Source organism: Neodiprion fabricii, chromosome 4 (assembly GCF_021155785.1).
Source record: "Neodiprion fabricii isolate iyNeoFabr1 chromosome 4, iyNeoFabr1.1, whole genome shotgun sequence".
NCBI classification, from domain to species: domain Eukaryota; kingdom Metazoa; phylum Arthropoda; class Insecta; order Hymenoptera; family Diprionidae; genus Neodiprion; species Neodiprion fabricii.
This window is the reverse complement of record NC_060242.1, coordinates 4,805,992-4,825,517: the sequence shown is the minus strand read 5'-3', so window position 1 is coordinate 4,825,517 and position 19,526 is coordinate 4,805,992. Positions and strand designations below refer to the sequence as shown.

At 46.4% G+C, this 19,526-nt stretch overlaps 1 protein-coding gene across 1 annotated transcript; it reads left to right on the top strand.

The window, feature by feature from the left end:
- Nucleotides 1-767: 767 nt before the first annotated feature.
- Nucleotides 768-19,203, top strand: LOC124179754 (dynein beta chain, ciliary). Its single transcript, XM_046564458.1, has 32 exons — nucleotides 768-1,135; nucleotides 1,207-1,439; nucleotides 1,581-1,846; nucleotides 1,913-2,319; nucleotides 2,530-2,957; nucleotides 3,041-3,282; nucleotides 3,453-4,645; nucleotides 4,707-5,061; nucleotides 5,133-5,404; nucleotides 5,509-5,889; nucleotides 6,028-6,176; nucleotides 7,042-7,287; nucleotides 7,360-7,891; nucleotides 7,960-8,524; nucleotides 8,599-10,992; nucleotides 11,063-11,424; nucleotides 11,523-11,999; nucleotides 12,079-12,343; nucleotides 12,409-12,758; nucleotides 12,855-13,117; nucleotides 13,184-13,480; nucleotides 13,586-13,755; nucleotides 13,838-14,141; nucleotides 14,197-14,666; nucleotides 14,722-15,276; nucleotides 15,383-15,683; nucleotides 15,793-16,074; nucleotides 16,759-17,188; nucleotides 17,255-17,469; nucleotides 17,572-17,928; nucleotides 17,997-18,145; nucleotides 18,561-19,203. Exons 1-32 carry the CDS (start codon nucleotides 898-900, stop codon nucleotides 18,853-18,855), a joined length of 13,443 nt encoding a protein of 4,480 aa, XP_046420414.1. The 5' UTR covers nucleotides 768-897; the 3' UTR covers nucleotides 18,856-19,203.
- Nucleotides 19,204-19,526: the final 323 nt, after the last annotated feature.

The window sequence follows — 19,526 nt, the reverse complement described above, 5'->3', positions numbered from 1 at the left end:
ATTATCTCGTGACGTAATTCTACCCCTCGCTGCCGCAAATAGGCCGGTAGTGCACGGCACGGGGTGACAGTTCGACCTGAGCGTGTCTCCCCTGAAACTTGTTCAGCAGGCCCTCAACCAGTCGGTCGCGCTTCATCGCCGCGGGCAAAGCTGCCCCCCGATGCACGTGGGGTGGTTTTGAATTTGCAAATTTCGCGTCGCCGATTTTGTTCGGCGATAAACTTCGCGTTTTCGGTTCTAGAATGAAGTATTAGGTACGGTAATTAGCTAGCGGAAGAAGCGTACCTGCATGTTTGACTGACGGATTGCGTGCAACGAAAATTGGCAATGAGTCCGTTTTTTCTTTGTTTTGCAGCGAGCCATTTCACGACGCGATACCAGATTAACGTCGAGTCGGGGAGTTGTTCGCAGATTCAAAAAGCAGGAACGTCGTGTTCGGCTTTCCTCGGATTCGGTACTGGCTGTGCCTGGTCGTGAGGGTCGCATTTATCCGACTCGATAAGGAATCTAGGAATCCAGAAACAGGGACAACTCCCCGTAACTATGTATGATATACTCGAGCGGTATATATACGATATAGCGATTCAAATTCAGAGGAGGGTTGATATCGAATCAGTGTTCCAATTCGTGCTCGGCGAGGAGTTGCCGTGCTCTCTCAGCTTTCTCGTTAGAACGAAATCAGCGGAGGGAAAAGGAATGAAGAGTTTGTAAACGGTTTACTGCGTCGACTAAACAAGTAAGAAGTAAGAAATTCAAGGAAAGGACGGAGACGCGCGTAACAGTGACACAAATGTCGGCAGACGAGAAATTCTGATTATAATTTGACGAGAATGTTTTTAATTTCGATCCACAGTAATTGCTCAGCACTAAAGCTTGGATATGTAAAACGTTTCAGGGATGTCGGGGCCGGATGCTCCGGCGGATTTTCGGTTGGAGTACATCGGATCCTTTGTGCAGAAGTCCTTGAAATTAAAACCAGAAAAGTGGGGTCGTCTGCTTTTGACCGAGGATTACCGTAACACAGTTATAGATTTTCTGGACAATCCAAAGCCTCCGGCGCTGTTTGTCGTCCTAACACCAAACGCGCAGCTCGTTGCCTCGTCGGGCTTTCCAATACCGTGTCAAAGGACCAAAGGTGATAACACTTGCTCCCCCATTTCTTCAAACGCCCCACCCAATTCACTCGGTAAATTTCAAATCCACCAGGGACTTACGCCGTTAAAGTAAAGCTCATACCTGTACCAAAGGACAAGACTGGATGCATCAAAACCCTGATATTGGGCGACCTCGCCTCTCGGGTCGTCGACCAGCTGGCCACACTCGTTGATGAAATATTTGCTCCTCTGTTGAGCAACCCGGACAACCACAAAGAGCTTCCAGAGATTGCCGTCCAGGATCTGGCGAAGCATGTTCATTCTTTGCGGGGAACGTTGTACCAGGTTGAGACAGAGTTTTGGAAGGTTATTGTGGGAGGGAGAGTGAATTATCCGTTGATCCGAAAGCAGTCAGGATTCAATCTCGACTCTCTAGTTATCTATAACGGAAACATTGATTACAGTCCTTGCGCTAATTGTTCCCAGGTCAAAGGACAGGTCAACGGCAGAACGGTTTTACCGATGCCAGCGGGACTCGAAAAGGTGGGGGAGGTTGAAAGGTTAGTCTCCACCACTGGACCGGAGGCCGTTGATCTGTATCTGAAAAGCGCGATCGAAGGGGTTGTCATTAAGTGGGCGTACCTGGTCAACGACGTCGTGACCCACGAGTCGAGCAGTGCTTTTGACAACGGACAAAACCCGACTCCGAATACTGAATTGGAGTACTGGTCAACCAGACTGGCAAACTTGAGGTTGGCGAGCTCTGCTGTTATTCTGGAATTATGAAAATCGCAAACATCTCGTTACAATCGTTTCAGGTACATATTCGAACAGCTCCGCGAGGACCGTGTAAAAAAGATGGCTATCATCCTCGAAAAGACAGATAGCGCGTATTTTCCCTGTTTCCGTACCCTTTTCGGAAACGTCGTGTCAGCCTTAGCAGAGGCGCGGGAAGTGTCGCTGTACCTTTCGCCCTTGACGAAGAACTTCAAAAGCATCGAAGAAACCGACTTCGCCGACGCCAAGCCGTTGATGGGCCCGTTGATACACACGGTGGGACTCGCCTGGAGCCTGTCGAAGTATTACCAGAGCTCTTCGAAGCTGATTATCCTGCTACGGCAAATTTGCAACCTGCTGATTCAGGAGGCCCGAAGATTCCTCGATCCTTCGTCGATATTTCAGAGCGACGTTGACGAGGCTCTGCAACGAGTGAAAATTTCCAGAGGTGAGTAATTGCCGGGGAAGATGATACGTGTGGTGAAAGCGTTTTGCCACGGATTGGAGATCGCGCGGGAATAGAACGAGACAGGATTTGTGTTAGGGGAAAGTCGGGTCGTAAGTATTGAACATTCGGTTCCATTCCTCGACGGTTATAACCTTGGGTTACGATCAAATTTCAATGGGACGAGGTACATTAAGCAGCGTTTCCTCTTAGGGGTTCTCGAGGAATTCAAGTGCCAATTTGAGCGGAGAAGAAATGTGCCTGGCATGAAGCCAGACGCTCCGCCATGGACGTTCAATCCGATAGCAGTTTTCCACCGTTTGGACGCATTTTTGAAACGTCTTGCTGACATCGAGTGGTTGTTTCACACCGTACTTGAGTTTTCGAAATTGGAAAAGATCGAAATCGGCGGCATTTTGGGCAGGTCATTGAGCACCAGAGTAGTCGGCGTATTTAAAGAGTTTCAACAACTGTTCGCATCATTCTCTGCGAGGGCGAGCGACGTACTCGAACCTGACGACGAGACCTTCGCCGTCGATTGCAAAAGGTTTAATGACGCCATCACCGACTTGGACAGTAAACTTGCAGCGATTCTGTGCCAGGCCTTTGACGACTGCGGTAACCTCGAAAGCACTTTCAAAGTAAGTTCAATCATTCTACGTTACTAAAGAACACTGCTAAAATGATAACCTATTCGAATTGGAAGGCATCACGTTGATTTTAGCTTATAAACATAGCAGGGACTGTCCTGGATAGACCAGTAATTCGCAAACAATTTACGGATCGGTATTCAAGGGTGCTTGAACTGTTAAATGCCGAGTTGACGATGGTTGAAGTTCTGTTCAACCGAGGTACTCGTGGCGCCATGAGCAGCCTTCCGCCTCTAGCAGCTGCTTTACGATTTACAAGCATGCTGAGGCAGCGAATCGATTTACCCGTGCAGTGCTTCAAGGCTCTACAGCATTCGTAAGTGTTACTGAACCGTAAACTTGCGAAGAAATAACTCGGCATGAGGGGGCTGATCGTGAACACAGATTTTCGCTTTTATTTACAAAGGAATACTCCGCGTTCATTCACACGAGCAGCTAAACCCGTGGAAACAGATCGCTTTCGCCTACTCGATTTCTATTTTCCAGAATCATTGACACCAAGGACGGAAAGAATATAATAAAGCGACACGAACGACTTATTGAGATTCTGTGCGCGAGAGAAGAATCGCTGTTCACTGACTGGGTTAAAATCGTCCCAAAATCCGTGGCTGACGGTCTCAACCGTCCGTTATTGATGAGATGCTCGGATTCTTCTCTAGCTTTGAATTTCGATCAAGAACTTCTCGCGGTTCTCAAAGAAGTCAACTACCTGAAGCTTATCTCACACGCGGACATCCCTAACGAAGCAGTAGAGGTAAATGATGTCTTACCACCACAAATTTTTTCAGCAACTATCAAAGAATTATTTCAACTTCAGGTTTCCGAACGGTCCGAAACGTTCAGAAAATTTCGTACTCTTCTGGGCAGCACCGTCGATGCGTACAATAATATCCGTCGAACATCGCGAAGGGTCGAGTTCAATTTGATCGAGCTCGAAGTGGCGACGATTGATTCGTTGATATCGAGGGGAGAAAACGAATTGTGTTGGAAATCAGAGGGCCTGCTCGAGTACATTACCGAGTTGGATAGGCTGGTCCACGGGCTATGGACGCGGCTAAAGGAGACCCAGAGTAACGTGGAAAAGATAGACATGATCCTAGAACCGTGGACAAAAACGCCGTTGATCGAGCGCAAGGATCGCAGAAAGGACGCTTTACTGTCGCTCGATGAACGCACGGAGAAAGTATCGAAGCGATACGCCGACATTGAAAAGGCTTCAGAACAAATTCACGCCCTCTTGGCCGCGAACAAGGCCCTCTTCGAAGCTAATGATAACGAGAACGAAAGTTGGGACACTTACGTGACATACGTAGACGGCATCGTCTCGGAATCACTTCGACGAGCTGTGGGATGCTGCTTGGGTTACTTAGCGGACAACATGGATCCGTCGGGGCAAAAGGAACCGTTATTGGAGGCAAAACTCGAGTTGCGAGAACCGGATCTGTTCTACGTCCCGTCACTCGAGCCGGAGGATCCAGATGGTCTGGATCAGTTGATCGCCGGGCTGTTGAACGACATGATTGGAATGGCTGCACTTGTTCCGAGATTGTGCAGAAATGCACAAGGATACGGGGCTGAGATGGAAAATGACGAGGACATCAGAGCTATGAAGTCTGAGATACTTGCTGGCGTGGCAAAGGCGGTTGAAGACGCCACGGAATTCTGTGGTATATTTGAAGGTAGGCAGAAACGAGCGGAAATCTCGGGGAGTTAGCAGCGTCAATTCACCGATGATTTTAGGCTACGCTTATTTGTGGCTCGAGGATCGGGAATCTGTGATGCAGCAGTTTCTGGAATACAGTCGACAATTAACGATGGACGAGATGGAGATGATTGCTGCTGGGGATCCCAAGGCCCCCGAGCGATCTCCTCCCAGAATGGAACAGTTTCGAGAGCAGATAGATCTCTACGAGGGGCTCTACCTTGAAATCGAGGAAATGAATCCGTCCAAAGTGTTTTGCGGCTGGTTCCGAGTCGATATCAGGCCGTTCAGACAATCGTTGTTGAATACGGTGTGCAAGTGGTCGAGTATGTTCAAAAAACATCTCGTAGAACGCGTTACCAGCAGCCTGTCAGACTTGGGCTCCTTTATCAGGTCAGTGTTCCGGTATTTCTTCACCTTCGTATCCACATCTGTTTCTATCTGGCTTAAACCACATTTCGCAGACTCGCGGACGAAGGTCTTCTGCAACAGATACAGCCTGGAGATTACGCGGGTCTCGTTAGCGTGATGGGATTTTTAATGCAAGTCAAAGAACGCCAGCCAACAACGGACGAGATGTTTCAACCTCTCCAGGAAACTGTTGAGCTTTTGAAATTTTACGACCAAGATATACCGGAGGAGGTGAATGTCTTGCTGCAGGAATTACCGGAGCAATGGGCAAACACGAAAAAGTTAGCGTTGGTGGTGAAACAACAAGTTGCACCGTTACAAGCGGGCAAGTATTATATGCTTACCGATTCCTGTTTCTTTCCATCGTGTTTTTTTTTCGGCTAGACTTCCGATAGATGCCATTTCAATGTGCCGACTATATGTATCTAGGAGAGGTGTCTAGGATCAGAGGGCGTATATCAGCCTTCGATACGACAATTTGTCACTATCGCGAGGCGTTCCGGCGTTACGGATTCTTCAAGTACAGCTGTGAGGATCCGTACAAGCAGCTCGACGAAGCTGACAAAGAGATTTCGATGCTGGAGCGGCAGATGATGGATATACAAGAGTCTGCCTCCCTCTTCGAAGTCACTGTTCCCGACTTCAAGCAATTGCGACAGTGTAGAAAAGAGCTGAAAATGTTGAAGCAGCTATGGGATTACGTTCACATTGTGCGGAGCAGCATCGAAGGGTGGAAAACCACCCCGTGGCGAAAGATTGACGTTGAGAATATGGATATTGAATGTAAAAAGTTCGCGAAGGAAATCAGAGGTAAAAAATCCATGATCTGCTCCGGGAAAATGAATTTTTCCTTCCACAGAGAAAATCTCCGTTCTACGCCGACGTTCGTGGATTCATATATTATTCCAAGTGAAACACTTTAATTTCTGATATTCTCAATTTTCACAGCATTGGACAAGGAAATGAGACCCTGGGACACGTACATCTCGTTGGAGGCGACGGTGAAAAATATGCTGACGTCCTTGCGAGCTGTTGGAGAATTGCAGAATCCGGCAATTCGCGAACGACATTGGCGTCAGCTGATGAATAGTACTAAGGTATCGCTAGGCTGTATGAATCGTGAATCGAGCGTCAGACTATTGAAATATAAAGTTTTAACGATTCCGAAAGCAAAATTCAGGCACGGTAAACCCTGAGATGAAAAAATGTACCTACCTATCAAATTCTCCAGTTTGTTGAATCAGAAACGTTAGGATATTTCTCGTTTTCCAATTGTATGTGGCAATAGTCTCACGATAGTTCTAGTCGCACCGCTGTATATACGCTATCGGTGTTACAGAAATTGGGCAACATGACTCCGGAAATGACCGTAAGTCCACTGTACATAAGTGCACGATATTCTACTATTAATATTTTGTACTTTTACATATCATCCATCAATGGTAAGCCATTAGGGTAATCGTCATCAACGAGCTTTTCGTCATATCATGCCTACAATGTACATGAATTACGTTATTTGTTATGACCGAATAACCGTTTTCACACTTGTACAGTTAATGGTATTCAATAAACTAGCAAACACCTTCATTCGATCCATCGCCGTTATTTTTGATGCAGTAGAAACGATAAAAAGCGAAGACCAACGCATATTTCAATATCATTTAACGCATAATTTCGTACCTTTTATATTGCCGCTGTTCCATTTCACCACCATTGTGATTATACCTGTTGTATCATATTATGCTTGATCAATCTTATTTTCGACTAAATAAACATAACCATGTAAAAATAATTACATCATTTTCCTCACTTTCGTACTGATTTATTCGCAACCGTATTGAGCACCCGCATATGACATTATGCACTATAAACCACTCCATAACTTGAACATGATTCTAGTAAAGCACTTGTGAAGTATGAACCACGTCGTTTTTTCTATGAGTAAACCCGCATATATGTTAGGTTCGCTTCGTCATGGATGCGTCGACAACATTGGCCGATTTGCTCGAGTTGAGCTTACACGAATGCGAAGACGAGGTGAAAAACATCGTCGACAAAGCGGTGAAGGAAATGTCTATGGAAAAATATTTGCGCGAACTCAACGCGACGTGGTCGACGATGGAATTTGAGAAGGAGATTCATTCCAGAACTGGGGCAAGCTTGTTGCGGGCGAGCGAAGAGTTGATCGAAACGCTGGAAGAGAATCAGGTCGAGTTTTGAACACATGTAGCTCGGGCGTTGAAAAACTTTGCTAGGAGTGAGAATTCTTTTCCTCTTTAGGTTCAACTGCAGAATCTTATCACATCAAAATTCATCGCTCATTTTCTGGAGGAAGTTTCCACTTGGCAGAAGAAACTTTGCATTGCCGATCAAGTCACGACAGTTTGGTTCGAGGTTCAGCGTACTTGGATGCATCTGGAAAGCATTTTCATGTCCTCCGAGGATATTCGTCGTCAATTGCCGGTGGATTCTGACCGCTTCGATCGAATAGACGGAGAATTTAAAGAAATGATGCAAGATATGGCGAAGACACCGAATGTAGTCGAGGCGACAAATCGAGAAGGTTTGCTCTCTGCTTTAGACGAGCTGCAGAAGGAACTCGTTTTATGCGAGAAAGCACTCGCGGAATACTTGGAGACTAAACGATTGGCCTTTCCTAGATTTTATTTCGTATCTTCCAGCGACCTTCTTGATGTTCTATCGAACGGTAATCAGCCAGTAATTGTCGCTAGACACTTGATCAAGCTGTTTGACTCGATGGCCCAGCTTAATTTCGTCGACGTCGAAGAAGGCGCGCCCAGGCGCGTTCTTGGTGAGTATAAGGAACGCATCAGCGATTGGTCCAAATCAAGTAATCAATGATTATCCTCCTGTTACCAGGCATGCATGCCAAAGACGGTGAGTATGTGGAGTTCACTAACTGTGAAATGGTCTGCGCTGGACCGGTAGAAGTCTGGCTAAATCGTCTTCAACATGCCATGAGAGCAACAATTCGTTTCTATTTTGGCGAGGCGGTCGTCACCTACGAGGAGAAGCCGCGCGAGCAGTGGCTTTTCGATTACCCAGCACAGGTCTCACTATGCGGTACGCAAATCTGGTGGACAACCGAGGTAAACCTCGCATTTTCGAGACTCGAGGAAGGGTATGACAATGCCATAAAGGATTACTTGAAGAAGCAGATATCCCAGTTGAGCACTCTGATTACCCTCCTACTGGGGGAGCTGACTAAGCAGAACAGACAGAAGGTAATGACGATTTGTACGATCGATGTTCACTCGAGAGACGTCGTCGCCAAGCTGGTTCAAGCCAAGGTTGAAACCGCCCAAGCTTTTCAATGGCAGAGTCAACTCCGTCATAGATGGGACGAAAAGGAAAAAGATTGCTTCGCGAATATCTGCGATGCGCAGTTCAGATACTCTCACGAATATCTAGGAAACACACCGAGGTGAGTATAAAAGGTGAAAATCATCCGCCAGATAAGCGTGAGGGTTTCAATGACTTATCCCGTTCGAATCATAGGTTGGTAATCACCCCGTTAACGGACAGATGCTACATAACATTGACTCAGTCCTTGCATCTGGTGATGGGTGGTGGTCCTGCGGGTCCTGCGGGTACGGGAAAAACTGAGACGACCAAGGACTTAGGCAGAGCGTTGGGTATAATGGTTTACGTTTTCAACTGCTCGGAGCAAATGGATTACAAGTCTTGTGGGAATATTTACAAAGGTTTGGCTCAGACCGGTGCGTGGGGTTGCTTTGACGAGTTCAACAGAATCTCGGTGGAAGTATTGTCTGTAGTCGCTGTCCAAGTGAAGTCCGTCCAAGACGCGATAAGAGACAAGAAGGACAAGTTCAATTTCATGGGTGAGATAATCGCGATGGTTCCATCGGTTGGAATATTCATAACAATGAATCCCGGATACGCCGGGCGGACAGAGTTGCCGGAAAATCTGAAGGCTCTTTTTCGACCCTGTGCAATGGTCGTTCCGGATTTCGAGCTGATTTGCGAAATTATGTTGGTCGCTGAGGGTTTCCAAGAGGCGAGGATACTGGCAAGAAAATTCATTACTCTGTACACGCTGTGCAAGGAGCTGCTTTCGAAGCAGGATCACTACGACTGGGGGCTCAGGGCTATAAAGTCGGTTTTAGTCGTTGCAGGAAGTTTGAAACGTGGTGACCCTGGACGACCGGAGGAGGAAGTCTTGATGCGAGCTTTACGAGATTTTAATATACCAAAAGTCGTATCGGACGATTTTCCCGTGTTCATGGGACTTATCGCGGACTTGTTTCCCGCCCTAGACGTACCCAGAAAACGTGACTTGGAGTTTGAGAAAACCGTGAAACAAGCAGCTGCGGATTTGAGCCTTCAGCCCGAAGACGGGTTCATACTGAAAGTCGTGCAACTCGAAGAGTTGCTGGAGGTGAGACACTCCGTGTTTGTGGTTGGTACGGCCGGTTCTGGAAAGACTCAAGTTTGGAAATCGCTGTTCAGGACATATCAGAACATCAAGAGAAAACCGATGTACAATGACCTGAATCCGAAGGCAGTAACGAACGACGAGCTCTTCGGAATCATAAACCCAGCTACCAGAGAATGGAAGGACGGTCTGTTTTCCGTCATAATGCGAGAGCAGGCAAACCTTGGAGGCGATAATCCAAAGTGGATCGTACTTGACGGTGATATAGATCCAATGTGGATAGAGTCACTGAATACCGTGATGGACGACAATAAAGTTCTGACGCTTGCCAGCAACGAGAGAATAGCGTTGACTCCAGCGATGCGGTTGCTCTTCGAAATATCGAACCTCAGAACGGCAACACCGGCGACCGTATCTCGGGCCGGTATTCTGTATATCAACCCTCAGGATTTGGGCTGGAATCCATATGTAACCAGTTGGATAGAGACGAGAACTTTACCGGCGGAGAAATCGAACTTAGTTATACTTTTCGACAAGTATATTCCACCCTGTTTGGAAACGCTGAGAACAAGGTTTAAGAAGATAACACCGATCGCTGACATGGCTCACGTAGAAATGCTCTGTCATCTGCTGAACTGTCTTCTGCAGCCAGATTTAACCGCCGTTGATTTTACCAAAGAACATTATGAGCTGTATTTCGTATTCGCTGCGGTTTGGGCGTTTGGATCTTCCATGTTTCAGGATCAGACGGTCGACTATCGCGTGGAATTCACAAAATGGTGGGTGAATGAGTTTAAGCAAGTTAAATTCCCGTCGCAAGGAACCGTGTTCGATTATTTCATCGACTACGAGACGAAGAGTTTCGTTCCCTGGACGGAACGTCTGCCGAAATTTGAACTTGACCCAGACATACCGTTGCAGGCCGTGTTAGTTTACACCGCTGAATCGATAAGGATAAGGTACTTTCTCGACTTACTGATGTCGGAAAAGCATCCGGTAATGTTGGTCGGTACGGCGGGAAGCGGGAAGACGGTTTTGGTATCCGAGAAGTTGTTGCAACTCTCGGAGAATTACGCTATCGCAAATGTTCCTTTCAATTTTTACACATCCTCAGAGATGCTTCAAAAGATACTTGAGAAACCATTGGAGAAAAAAGCTGGTCGGAACTATGGACCCCCCGGAAACAAAACGCTGGTGTACTTTATCGACGATATGAATATGCCGGAAGTAGACACGTACGGAACGGTTCAGCCCCACACTCTGATCCGGCAGCATTTAGACTACGGACATTGGTACGACAGAACAAAGCTGTCATTGAAAGATATCCACAACTGCCAGTACGTGAGCTGCATGAATCCCACGGCCGGATCGTTTACTATAAATCCTAGACTCCAACGGCATTTCTCCGTTTTTGCAGTTAGCTTTCCGAACACGGAATCTCTGACTACTATCTACGCGTCCATACTGTCTCAGCACTTCGCGAACGTTGAGCATAGGTACGACTAAAGAAAGAGAGAAAAAAAAAACCAATAAATTTTGCCATTACCTGAGTCTTGATTGTTCTAGGTTTCCGCTCACCGTCACTGAACTCTGTAACCCGATCGTTCAAGCGTCTCTTCAGCTGCATCATCGTTCTTCCCAAGTATTTTTGCCGACGGCTGTGAAATTTCATTATATATTCAACCTCAGAGACTTTTCGAATTGCTTCCAAGGCTTGCTATTCAGTGGAAACGAATGCTTGCAAGGCTCCATAGATGTCATCAGACTATGGATGCACGAAACGCAGCGCGTGTATGGCGACAAATTGACTGACGAAAAGGATATCGAGTCTTTCTCAAAACTACAGTTGGATACTTTGAAAAAAAATGTCGAGGAGGTGGATGAAAGCGCGCTCCTTGAAAAGCCAAACATTTACTGCCACTTTGCAGGTGACGTATTTGACACGGACACCACTATTCACGACGTACTGCATTAGGAGCAATCACGAGCCCATTCAACTCGATTCAATAATTTCTGAATTTTCCAGGAGGCATTGGGGACCCCAAGTACATGCCAGTAACGGATTGGGCGGTACTGCATCGTCTGCTGACCGAGGCTTTGGTTAGCTACAACGATCTCGTTGCGGCAATGAACCTCGTCCTTTTTGAGGATGCGATGATGCACGTGTGTCGGATAAATCGGATATTGGAATCGCCTAGAGGAAGCGCACTGCTTGTGGGAGTCGGTGGTTCAGGAAAGCAAAGTTTATCGAGGTTAGCAGCGTTCATAAGCGCGCTTGAAGTGGCGCAAATACAATTGAGAAAAGGATACGGGGTTACGGATTTGCGAACGGAACTGGCTGGCCTCTACTCGAAATCCGGTCTAAAAAACGTCGGGATGATGTTCCTGATGACGGACGCTCAGGTGCCAAACGAACAGTTCCTGGTTCTCATCAACGACATGTTAGCCTCGGGGGAAATTCCCGACTTATTCCCCGAAGATGAAGTTGAGAATATAATAGCGGGTGAGTACAGTCGATCGCGTAATTTGTAACGGAATAAATCACGCGCCCGACTGATACACTGCACGATTTACTCCCACAGGCGTACGGAACGAGGTCAAGGGGGCTGGTATATTGGACACACGTGAAAATTGCTGGAAATTCTTCATCGATCGGGTTAGACGACAGCTGAGAATTGTGCTCTGCTTTTCACCCGTTGGTTCGACCCTACGTGTAAGATCGAGGAAATTCCCCGCTATTATAAACTGCACGGCGATAAATTGGTTTCACGAATGGCCGCAGGAAGCTTTGATGTCTGTGTCGAAAAGGTTTTTGCAGGAACTTAACGAGCTGCCGGAAAGTTATAGGTGAGTTAAGCGAGTCTCTATATCGACCACGTCGAATAGCGTATCAATTTTTCAACTCATTGCAGAGAATCAGCGGCAAGATTCATGGCTCATGCTCACACTAGTGTAAACGCGGCGAGTCGTTTGTACCTGGCAAGTGAACGGCGATACAATTACACAACTCCGAAATCCTTCCTCGAACAAATCAGCCTGTACACCAAGCTTTTGCGCACAAAATCGAAGGAGCTTCAAGGACGGGTAGAGCGGCTTGAAAACGGTTTAGCTAAGCTGCGATCGACGGCGGCTCAGGTAGACGAATTAAAGGAGAAATTGGCAGTTCAAGAAATCGAATTACAGCAAAAGAACGACGCTGCGGATGCGCTGATCGCTATAGTCGGCGTCGAGACAGATAAAGTTCAAACGGAAAAGGCTCTGGGTACGACTTGATGCAATTTTATACCTTTGAAGTACGAGCTTAAACTCCGTCTTTGGGGTAATCAAGATTTTTCAATAATTTTCGAATTCCCATCAGCTGACGAAGAGGAATCGAAGGTGGCCATAATAGCCCAAGAGGTATCGAAAAAACAAAAGGACTGTGAGGTGGACCTGATGAAAGCCGAACCGGCTTTGCTGGCTGCCCAAGAAGCTTTGAATACCCTGAATAAAGCGAATCTTACTGAGTTGAAATCGTTCGGTTCACCGCCTGGGGCTGTGACCAATGTCACCGCAGCCGTAATGGTGCTCTTGGCACCCGGCGGTAAAGTGGCCAAAGATAGAAGCTGGAAGGCGGCTAAGGTGTGACCGATAATCGGACAAGAACCGCGGGTCATTTATACGGCGGTTTGTTTTTTCTCGTTTCAGATCGTCATGGCTAAGGTCGACACGTTCTTGGACGCCCTGATCAATTACGACAAGGAGAATATTCATCCGGAAGTGATAAAGGCCATACAACCATATCTAAAGGATTCCGAATTCGAACCAGAGTTCGTAAGGTCAAAGTCTGCCGCCGCTGCTGGTCTATGTGCCTGGGTTATTAATATTATTAAATTCTATGAAGTCTTCTGCGACGTTGAGCCAAAGCGAAAAGCCCTGGCTCAAGCGAACGCTGAGTTAGCGGCGGCTCAGGACAAGCTCGGCGTCATAAAACGAAAAGTGGCTGTGAGTTATTTCGGATCCTGTTTTAAGCGTTTCAAAGATTAGCTAGAAAATGTTTATCCAAGAAGTCCGGCGGACGCGGTTGTAATTTTTTTTCGGTATTCTTAGTCGCTGGAAGAACAACTGGCAAAATTGACTGCTGACTTTGAACAAGCTGTCGCTGAAAAATTGAAGTGTCAACAAGAGGCGGACGCGACGAATGCAACGATTCAATTGGCTAATAGATTGGTCGGTGGTTTAGCCTCAGAGAACGTCCGATGGGCCGATTCAGTGGCAAAGTGAGATACGACGAGCGGAGATAGTGGTATCCCATGAGTCTAGATTATCGATCCTTTTACACTGAGTTTATGACTGTTTCAGCTTCATGCAGCAAGCTACGACTCTGCCGGGTGATGTGCTACTGGTAACAGCGTTTATCTCTTACGTCGGTTGTTTCACAAAGCAATTCCGTTTGGATCTTCAAAACAAACAATGGTTTCCCTTTTTGCGAACACTGGAGCCTGCTGTGCCGATAACGGAGGGTCTGGACCCACTCTCCCTTCTCACAGACGACACGCAAATAGCCAAGTGGAACAACGAGAGCCTGCCCAACGATAGAATGTCGACGGAAAACGCGACCATTCTGACAAACTCTGACAGGTGGCCACTGATGATAGACCCGCAGGTACGGATCTTCGATCATGAAGTTCTGGATAGCTATTCAAATCCGGCTTACACAGTTGCAGGGAATAAAATGGATAAAGCAAAAGTACGGGGACGATTTGCGGATCATTCGTCTGGGACAAAGAGGTTTTTTGGAGGTAATCGAAGTGTCTTTGGCGAGCGGGGCCACGGTCTTGGTTGAAAATATCGGTGAGACGGTCGATCCGGTTCTCGACCCTCTACTGGGTCGTAACTTGATAAAGAAAGGTCGGGCTATAAAAATCGGCGACAAGGAGGTTGAGTACAATCCGAAATTCAGGCTGCTTCTTCACACAAAGTTGGCAAACCCTCACTACAAGCCAGAAATGCAGGCGCAGACAACTCTGATAAACTTCACGGTGACTAGAGACGGTTTGGAAGATCAACTGCTCGCGGAAGTAGTCAAGGCCGAAAGACCGGACCTCGAGGAGCTCAAGGCCGAGTTGACAAGGCAGCAGAATGACTTTAAAATCACGTTGAACGGATTGGAAGATTCTCTCCTCTCAAGGTAACGGTTCCTCACTGCTGACAGCGAATCGAATTTGAAATTCTTTCACCCGCAGGTTGTCTTCAGCTGGAAGTAACGTCCTCGGGGACACGGCGCTGGTTGAAAACTTGGAGACGACTAAGCGTACGGCTGCCGAGGTCGAGTGCAAGGTTACAGAGGCCAGGGGCACCAGCAAGGAGATAGACGCTGCTCGTGAACTCTATCGACCGGCAGCGGCTCGTGCCTCGTTGCTTTACTTTATTCTGAATGATTTGAACACGATAAATCCGATATACCAGTTCTCCCTGAAAGCCTTCAGCGTCGTTTTTCAAATGGCCATACTGAAGGCTGATCCGGCGCCCGACGTCACCGGCCGGGTGAAAAATCTCATCGAGTGCATAACGTATTCCGTATTCATGTACACGACGAGGGGACTGTTTGAGTGCGATAAGCTCATTTTTGTGTCTCAGATGGCATTCCAGATCCTATTAACGAACGGGGAAATCTTGGCCCCCGAGTTGGACTTCTTGTTGAGGTTTCCAATTACCCCGCACGTTACGTCGCCGGTTGAATTTCTCTCGAACACCAGCTGGGGTGGAATAAGAAGCTTGGCTACAAGAGACGACTTCCGGTAAGCCCGTGTTCGACTTTAGCCACGTTGTAAGTGCTCGGCTACTACGGATCGTCGAACGGTCGATAAACTCTTTCGTTTCTATATCTTTTTCAACTCTTTCAAGAAATCTTGACCGAGACATTGAAAGCTCTTCGAAACGTTGGAAGAAACTTGTCGAATGCGAGTGTCCGGAACGTGAGAAGTTTCCTCAGGAATGGAAGAACAAAACCGCCCTTCAACGCCTCTGCATGCTCAGAGCCTTGCGCCCGGACAGAATGACTTACGCGATTTCAGCTTTCATCGAGGAAAAACTTGGCCCTCGATACGTCGAAGGTAGAACCGTAGAATTCGCCAAGTCTTACGAAGAAACCAGCCCCACCACACCGATATTCTTCATATTATCGCCAGGGGTGAATCCTCTAAAGGTGAGAAGAGCTACGTCACAAATTGGAGCGCGAAAGCTTCTGTTCCAAACTATATCTAATTTCATGCAAATGCTTGCGAGTATCTTACCTTCGCCCCTCAACAAAACAGGACGTTGAAGCCCTAGGCCGGAAGTTAGGGTTCACCTTCGACGCCCAGAATTTCCACAACGTGTCTCTTGGCCAGGGGCAGGAGATTGTAGCCGAACAAGCGATGGACGAGGCAGCAAAAATGGGCCACTGGGTGGTACTCCAAAATATTCATCTCGTGAAGAAATGGTTGCCATTGTTAGAGAAGAAGTTGGAAATTGCTGCCGAAGGCTCTCATCTGGATTACAGAGTTTTTATGAGCGCTGAGCCAGCGAGTTCTGCGGCTGGTCACATAATACCACAAGTTTGTGTACCGAGTATTAAGGGGGGATCCCCTTTTTTTCAATAAATTTGTCGCTTTTTTCTAACTCTCTGGTGAAGAAACTATAGAACGGATCAATGCGAAATTTGGCATGTGGATTTACTCATCTTTTATCTATTCACAAAAACATTAAAAATAATTCCCTCCTCCGGTTGATGCTGTGCACGATTTGAGTCTTCCCATTGATTCTACAATAAAAACCTAAAAACATTTTACTTTACACACATGTATCTATCGTGTGACGTAGTGAAAAAAAAGAAAAGAAAATTGAGGACCCGGTGATGTTTTGAACTCAAGCAAATAGATCGATGTTTTTGGTACAAACGAAAAAATATTTAACGTATTCGTTTTTTTTCGTCAAACGATAGCTACATGTGTGTAAAACAAAATGTTCTTGGGTTTTTTTCAGGATTAATGGGAAGAATCAAATCGTGTACAGCGTCAACTGAGTATCGTCGCACGTCGAGAGTAATTTTTTTGTGAATAGATACGCGATAAACAAATCCACATGCCAAATTACGCACTCATCGGTTGTATAGTTTCTTCATTAGAAAATTAGAAAAAAACGTCAAATTTAGGGGGAAAAAGGCAATCTTCCCTTAGACCCACCGTAAAAACCGACGAGTTTATTAATATAAAAAATTCTTTCCACCTCCTTGTTGTCAGGGTATCCTGGAATCGTCAATCAAAATCACAAACGAACCTCCCACTGGCATGCAAGCAAACTTGCACAAGGCCCTGGATAATTTCACCCAAGAAACGCTCGAGATGTGCGGCAAGGAGGCGGAATTCAAGGCGATACTGTTTTCTCTGTGCTATTTCCACGCTGTGGTCGCGGAGCGGCGTAAATTCGGCCCTCAGGGGTGGAACAAAATTTATCCATTCAACGTCGGCGACCTCAACATAAGCGTCAGTGTGCTTTACAATTATTTGGAAGCGAGTCCGAAGGTGCCTTGGGAGGACCTCAGGTACTTGTTCGGGGAGATCATGTACGGCGGACACATTACCGACGACTGGGATCGCAGACTGTGCGTGTCTTACCTCGAAGAATTAATGCAGCCAGACTTAGTCGACGGGGAACTTCAACTAGCTCCAGGTGAGTGTAGCAAATAAATTCAGCGAAAGAACCTCGCTTTCGATTCTTTTTTGACTATATATTCAGGATTCGCGGCGCCTCCCAACACGGATTTGGTCGGATACCACACTTACATCGACGAGGCAATGCCACCAGAGTCTCCGTACTTGTACGGACTCCATCCCAACGCAGAGATTGGTTTCCTCACAACGACGTCTGAGAATTTGTTCCGAACAGTGTTCGAGATGCAGCCGAGAGACGCCGGAAGTTCAGGAGGTCAAACAGTGACGCGAGAAGACAAGGTGAGCTTTTCACTCGGAGGAGTCTCGCATAGTTCGTAGGGTAATTTCGCAGGCTAATATAGCCTGATGTAAACTACTAATCGTCTCATCCTGTTCAATAAGGTGAAGCAAATCTTGGATGAGGTAATGGAAAAACTTCCGGAAGAATTCAACATGATCGAGATAATGGGTAAAGTGGAGGAACGAACGCCTTACGTGATCGTCGCCTTCCAAGAGTGCGAAAGGATGAATTATCTCACTGGCGAGATGAAGAGGAGCCTCCGTGAGCTGGACCTCGGTCTTAAAGGAGAACTGACGATCACTTCGGACATGGAAGTTCTCGAGACCGCTCTCTTCTTCGACCAAGTTCCGCCTATATGGGCCCAGAGGGCCTATCCCTCTCTTCTGGGTCTGACGGCTTGGTTCGTCGACCTTCTGCTCAGGCTGAGAGAACTCGAAACTTGGTCTACAGACTTTGTAGTGAGTTCCAAATGCGAGCGATACATTTTTGTTCGCATGAATAGAAAAACTGATCGATCCTGTTCCAGTTACCAGCATCGGTGTGGCTGGCTGGTTTTTTCAACCCTCAATCGTTGCTGACTGCGATTATGCAGTCGACGGCAAGGAGATACGAATTGCCTCTGGATAAAATGTGCCTGCAGTGTGACGTGACGAAAAAGAACAAAGAGGAATTTACGTGAGTATAACGACCGTCCCACGTTTTCGCGAAAAACACGGTTAGCGAAATGTTTCATCACAATTCAAGAGCGGTTTTTCAACTCGTCAGTAATTAAATTCACCGAGTGCACTATACTGCGGATATTCGCACGATGTTTATTCGCGTATTCATGTCATTCATGTACGAGAGTCTGCGGCCTGTATATATACACTGCTGCGTAATTTGCGCGACAAATCTGCTTATTCGCGAGGCATGACGACGAGAGGACTCGACGTAATCCCGAATTGAGTCAAGCACGACCCTTTAACCCTTTGCGGCGAGTAATACGGTCTAATTAAGGAAAACTACCGTAATAACTCGACTCTCGTCAGTTATTATTTACCACTTAAGTGGAGGCTAGTTTGTACAATGGTTTAGGAAAATTTCTAACCAGTTCTGCACCGCGGGAGGGGGCCCACGTTCATGGAATATTTATGGAGGGTGCGCGGTGGGACGTGCAGACTGGAATCATCGTCGACTCCAGGCCGAAGGAACTCTTTCCTTCCATGCCCGTGATAAACGTTCGTGCTATCACCCAGGACAAACAGGATCTGAGGAACATGTACGAGTGCCCCGTATACAAGACAAGAACTCGGGGTCCTACCTACGTTTGGACCTTCAATTTGAAGACCAAGGACAAACCGGCCAAATGGACTCTGGCTGGAGTCGCTTTGCTGCTCCAGACGTAGGCGGAAACGATGTTTATTACAATGTTACTACGCACGCATACGTCATTTATATTTATGTATAGAATAATTACATATACAGATTGTGCAGAAAGAATAATTTATATGTATACAAGGTGCGGGATTAAATGACATTGTTGAAATGGATATTAAAATTCTGGACACAATGGCTCATTGTTGTATAGTATATATGGGTACCTATAAGCTTTTCCAAGTATCGATTACCAACCCAAAGGCAAGTCACTGAAAAAGCTCCTCTCTGAATAAGAAAAGTTGAATTCTAAAAGGAAAGAACAGACATTTTTCATGCGTGCCTTCGGGAGAGTTAATAACTATTCCATATTTGATAGATTCCTGCATTCTATATTATTTTTAAATTGTCCCTTTTACCGTTTGATACACAATGTACGTATGTGTGTAAATATATTGTGTACTAGCTCCAAGATGTCGGGAGGAAATCTAATTTCTTTCGCTAACATGATGCAATTTTGATCTCGGTCTAGAACGCGGAAAGCTTTTATCCCCAAGGCAAATAAGTCTTCGATGTTTCTAGCCATCTGCAGCGGTACTGATAAGTTCGAAAATTAAATTCCGTCTCCCTCCCTCTGTACTCCTCATCTCTTTTTCTCCTGCTTCGTTTCGTATTTGTTTTTTGTTTTCTTTTTTTTTTTTTT